Here is a 6,010-nt window from a genome sequence, read left to right on the forward strand (position 1 = left end):
TATTAAGTTGGCTTGCAATTTTATCGTCATGCCATTAAAAAACAAAGGTTAATACATAATTATTATATCTCAAATTGATCCCAATTATTTTAGAATTTAAAAAAGAATCCTAATCTTTTAGGCAGCATTTGTTTAATGTATGTGTCTAGCTAAGACATGAATACAATAAAACATGTCTTTTATTTAGTTTGTGAGACAAAAAATAAGAGAAATACGAATATCCATAAACATACACAATATATATATTTTTTGTGTTTCACTCAATTAATGAGACACGAAAATGAAGCCATGGATACGGATTTTAATTTTTTTGGACCATTTTATTCTCATTGAGTTTTTAAAATTTTAAATATCTCTTTTTTTTACAAATTCTAATTTAATTTACGAGGATAAAATAATTATTTTTAGTTATATAATGTTCTTATATTTTGCAATCAAATATAATATTAGACATTATACCAGTATTATGTCTATTATTTTCAAATATTGTACACAAATATAAATATTTTATGTTTATATTTTAAGTATATATGTCTTAATATCTATGTCTCAATACATATACAAACCAAATGGAGTCTTAAGAACCATAATATACTTTCTCCGTCGTAGAAGTTTCCATGTTTTCAATTGCGAATCTCTCTTTAATTGCAAGATTCTTATAATCCTTTAGGAGTAATTAGGACATGTGATTCTTGTCTCCATTATTGCATATATGTTCCGTTTTCTTTTACTTTTAAATTTTTCTGAACCAAAGCAAAAGAGAGGAATACATGAAACTTTATTTCAAAATTCAAGATACAAAGTGAAAGATCTTTTAATGCCATATACATAACAAAGTACGTCATACGGCATATGATGAGTCAGCTAATAATGAAAGTTACAAAGAATAAAATCCAACAGGTTATCTTTAACCCTTTATTTCACTCAATATGAGAAGCAAGAAGTGTTTAATTCTGAAGTAGAGTGATCATTTTGGTGAACCAGGAGGGGAGGGATATCCACTGAGGAATGCTAAGATCAAGTTGAAAGCCCGTTCTGGCTGCCAGCTTGGAACCATATGCCCTGCTCCTCTCACTGTCGCAAATACCAATCCTTTGTATTGCACCGCATATCCTCCAATCTATTATCATTTATAATATATATTACAATCTTGGTCATTTTGCTCCAAACTAATTTTATCCTTCAATTTAGAGGGTAGATAGGTAAATAAAAATACTATACCCTGCACGTCCAATTTCAACCGTTAATCAACCATCTATAATACGCAGCAGGTCATTTTAATGTAATGAACTACAAGACCTTACCAGAACCTTTATTATCACAAAAGGTAACTCATATATATGGTGAGAAAGTCTAAGGTCTTATAAGCTGCGTTTGGAAGGAAGTTTCAGACTGAGATATTAGAACGTAGAGATAGAAATTAAATTAAGTTCCTGTATTATTTTTTGTGTAAAATATAATAATTGTCTTAGTATTATGTTTAATTTAAGATAAATATAAAAATTTAATGGTAGATTTAAAATTTAAAAACTTAAATAAAAATATTTTTAAAAAGAATATTATTAAAATTTTAGTGTTTATTCCCAAAAATTCCAATCTCTTATATTCTCATTTTTTTGAGGTATTGAAAAGATCAAAATTTTATATTTTTGAATTGAAATTTTATGTCAATCTCTAACCACCAAACACAATATTAATTTTCAGTACCAGTCTCTTAAAAAATACTGGAATAAGATTCTTTTTTTTGGTAGGACTTTTTTTTAAGTGTTAGTCCAAATTCATAACATTTTTTTAATTAAGAGTTTCACTTTGTGGCACTTTACTGAGTTGCATGTCACTCGAACTTTTTTCTATAGTAGTAATAAGATTGTTGGATCAATCTATATTCCAATTGTGATTACTCAAACTAAGATGTCAGGTTATAAATTTTGGTAAATTCTATGATACTTTTATTATAGTGCTTAAATTGTCTAATTTATTTTTAAAAGTAAAAAATAAAATATTTAAAATTTATTAAATATTATTTATTTATATTTTTTAGTAAGTTAGGTATCGTGTAAGAAAAAGTCTAGGGGCCAGCAACTTTTATGTTTTCTAGCCAATACTCAACCATTAAAAGAAAAGTGAATGATTTTTCACTATTGGATATAATCTTAATCTCACACCATTAAAAATATTATTAATGACCAATTGATGGTTACAAAATACTAAAGTTGCTGGCCCTAACAATAGATACCATAGCATTTACCATAAATTTTGTTGCCTAAATTAGACCTTATCTGTTTCTAGAATCGAATATGTATGGTTGGTAAACAAATATTCAGCTTGCAAAATGATGCAGTTGCTCGCAGTTATTGCAATGCAAGTGTAGACTGTAGAGCGTATTACAACAACAATATGGCAACTATAATTGGTGTTTGTAAACTGTAATTTAAGACCATGTCATTCTTTTCTTTTTATTAATTAATGGGTCAGGAAATTACATGTAAAACTTAGGAGTGAGAAAAGTGTAATGATTGCATACCTCGTTTTCAGAATACCATGGATACCAAGGGGTCACAATAGGGAGCTTGAGGACGTTGATTGCATATCTGGTAGCTGTGACTGACACTCTTGAATCTACATCACCACTGTAAAAAAAAAAGACCATTTAAATTTAGGATTTTGCAAAATAATTACTCATAAAAAATACATATTAAAATATAAAATATAGTTGAAAATGAGCTATGTATACACAAATAATCGTTAACTACTTTTTTTTTGCATACGGTATCTCCTAACCCGACAGGTCAAGAACCGTCGCGAATTTGAGTTCTATCTAAAGTTTTACTGCTGCCCAATGGGTTGCTGCATGTACAAGGCGAGATTCGAATCCTCGACACTTGTTTAAGGGACGAGTGAGCTGACCACTCGACCAACCCAAGTTGGTTAAACGTTGGCTACTTTGATAGCTGATGTTTTGTGCACTATTGCACAAGTTTGTTACATGATTTTTGGACAGACTCAAAAAATTTGAGAATGATAAACTTGTCTGTATATCAAAATAAAAGAGATTTTGTGGGTTCAAATTTAGTTTGGAATTGTTTAGTGGTTGTAAGAATGAGAATGACATTGAACTTGCCTGTATATCCAGACATTAATATTGTGGTCGATGAGCTTCTTGATGAGGGGTAGGACTGTAACTGGGCTGTCCTTCCACTGAAAAAAACTATAACAAGACAGAACTGGGTCAGAATAATAATGTAATAAAGGATTCAAAGTTACTATTATGCCCTTCCATAAAATATTCAAATTTACCTGCAGTGGCTCCATTGTGTGGGTTTTGCATGAAGAGCTTCTTGGACCTCTGGCCTATTTAGATAGGCTTGCACGTACACATCAGAGCATGGGTCGAAATTGTATACCTTGCAATATAAATAAAATCGTTTAATACGTGGTTTGAGAAGTATAGATTATAAATAAATAAATAAAATGAGGCAAAATATATAACTTACAGAGCCAGTTTGAGAAGGTTTGAGAGAGGTGTCGTGACAGAGTGGTGCGTATATATTATAGGAGTCAATGGGTCCTTTCTCAGCGAAGGCATTTCTTGTTGCATTGATACAAATAGAGGAAATGGGTTGATGGGGTTTGAAGTCACAGTATGTCTCAATGAGCTCATGAGTTTGGTCTGAGTTCAAAGCATGAGTCCAGAGGTAATCAAATAACCCCTTTACACCAGTCAAATCATCAACCCATGGGTTCCCAATCTGAAATTTCAAGCGTGTGTATTAATGCTCCGAATCCTGCTAAGGAATGGAGTATTTGTACAATGTGTACAATGAACTATTTATTTAATCTAATATAAGTTAAAAAATGAACATTCAATACACCCATATTATCCATAATAATCATCTGGGTACTAGAGATAATAAACATCTGATAACCTATTGAATCGAATATTCCTAAACCCCCATTATACACATTATACAGATACTCTATTGGCTCCCTATACTTCCTCTGATTAAAATGACAGAAATGTCCTTGGTAAGAAAGTTAAAAGCAAGGTATGCAGTGTGCAGCTTAAAGGTAAATTTGGAACTTACAGCAATGCCTTGAAGGTTGATAACAGATTGGTTGGCAATTTGTCTGAAAAGATTGTTGACAACAATAGTATATGCAAGCTGAGGTACATAGTGACCGGCATAGCTCTCGCCAGTGATGTAAATTTCACGGTCTTTGTACTCTGGAAACCGGTCTAGCCAGTTAACCAGGAATACGTAGGCATCTTTTGCAGCAGCCTTGTCACCGGAAGTAGGGAAAAATGTTTGTGAGTCATTTTGTGCGTACGAGAATCCCACTCCAGCAGGGGATTCCAAGAACAGAACATTAGCCACTGCAATTAATTACATCATTTTATGTGTTAGTTAGAAAATAGTATCATTTGAGTGATGATTGTGTTATATATATATATATACCTTCGTTCCAGGAAAATTGGTTGCGGTATAGGGTTTGACCATCAGGGTTGACTCTGAAGGGTCCCAACTCCTCAAATGCACCGTAACCCAGTGAGGAGCAACCAGGTCCTGCATGTCAGTTGCAATTTCAATTTTCAAGAGTTCTTTTTATGGTGGAAATTTAATTGCAGTCCACTTCACGTGAAGTTGATAACTGAGAATTGTTAGATGATTTGACTAATTTGATTAAAATTTTATCTAACAGCTCTCGACTATCAATTTCACGTGAAGTCGACTGCACCTGAGTTTTCACTCTGTTTATTTATGTGTGCGGGATTACATGACTGTTCTCTTCTAATAGCATCTTCAATCAAATATTTTTGGGTATTACTTAATACTTATAAGAAGTAAATCGATTTATATTAAAATTGTTAGATAGAATAAAATTAATCTTATTTTTAAAAAATAGTATTATTTTCAGAGAAAATTAATAAAACTTTATTATTTATATAACTACTTTGATATATAATTTAAATTTAATTAAAACTGAGCATTAAAATGATAAATTTTATATTTAATTTTAAATTACTATTTATGACGAACGGTCTCACAAATATTGATATAGTATTTTACGATATCCACAACGAAACTGAAATTAAAACTAGCATTAGGGTTATACTAAAAAATTAAAAGATAAAAAGAAATTATGACTAAATTATTCTACTTAAATAAAATACAAAGAAAATTATAAAAATTAATTGATAATTAAAATACCTCCATTGAGCCACAAAACCAAAGGGTTGTACTGAGAGGAATTAGCTGGAGACTCCACAAAATAATAGAAAAGATCTCTCCCAACATTTGGATCAACAGTAACATACCCTGCATATTGGTCAAAATTTGACCCATAATATGGTTGACCTGGCAATGAAGTTATTTTATCAGCCAACTTTTGCTCCTCTTGTGATGGAGATGGACCAATAGAAGAAGTATGATAATATTTTGGTATGTATGCATCTTCTTTTGTCCATGAAAGAGTCTTAGGAGCATTCTCTGAGCTTCTTGAATTAATCAACTCATCAAGGTTGTCAACTTGGTTGGCTTTGCAATTTGAGAATACTAGACCCAAAAGGGTAACAAGGAGGAGTAAATAAGAACAAAGAGCAAAAGTGTTCTTCATCTTGTTCACAACAAACAACTTAGTTGGCTGTGTGGTTATTTTTGTGTTGAATTGTGTTTGAATATTTATAGATCAAAGTGACAGCACTACCAATGTCCATTGGCAAATGTTATGCTTGGAACCTTGTGAAAGAAACAAGGGAGATGGAAAAAAAAAGAAAGAAAAAAAAGTTATTGGCTGAAGGAGGCAATTATAGAGAGAAGTATTAGGGGACAATAATTTTTGTGATTTGTAGCCATTAAATAATTATCAATGATGATTTTAATGGTGTGAGATTGGTGTGAGATTTTATCCAATGACTCACTTTTCATTACTAGTTACATGCTTATCAGAATTTAATTGTACAACTATAATTTTAATAGAAATATTATAGTTATTTTTTATAGAAATATTT

The 6,010-nt window shown here is 31.2% G+C and overlaps 1 protein-coding gene across 1 annotated transcript; it reads right to left on the bottom strand.

The window, feature by feature from the left end:
• Window positions 1-748: 748 nt before the first annotated feature.
• On the bottom strand, window positions 749-5,639 carry LOC130938668 (serine carboxypeptidase 1-like). Its single transcript, XM_057867172.1, has 8 exons — window positions 5,211-5,639; window positions 4,458-4,565; window positions 4,086-4,375; window positions 3,495-3,749; window positions 3,298-3,404; window positions 3,122-3,208; window positions 2,525-2,630; window positions 749-1,120 (listed from the first exon to the last, which is right to left on the bottom strand). Exons 1-8 carry the CDS (start codon window positions 5,614-5,616, stop codon window positions 968-970), a joined length of 1,512 nt encoding a protein of 503 aa, XP_057723155.1. The 5' UTR covers window positions 5,617-5,639; the 3' UTR covers window positions 749-967.
• Between the last annotated feature and the right edge of the window lie 371 nt (window positions 5,640-6,010).

This window comes from Arachis stenosperma, chromosome 1 (assembly GCF_014773155.1).
Source record: "Arachis stenosperma cultivar V10309 chromosome 1, arast.V10309.gnm1.PFL2, whole genome shotgun sequence".
NCBI classification, from domain to species: Eukaryota; Viridiplantae; Streptophyta; class Magnoliopsida; order Fabales; family Fabaceae; genus Arachis; species Arachis stenosperma.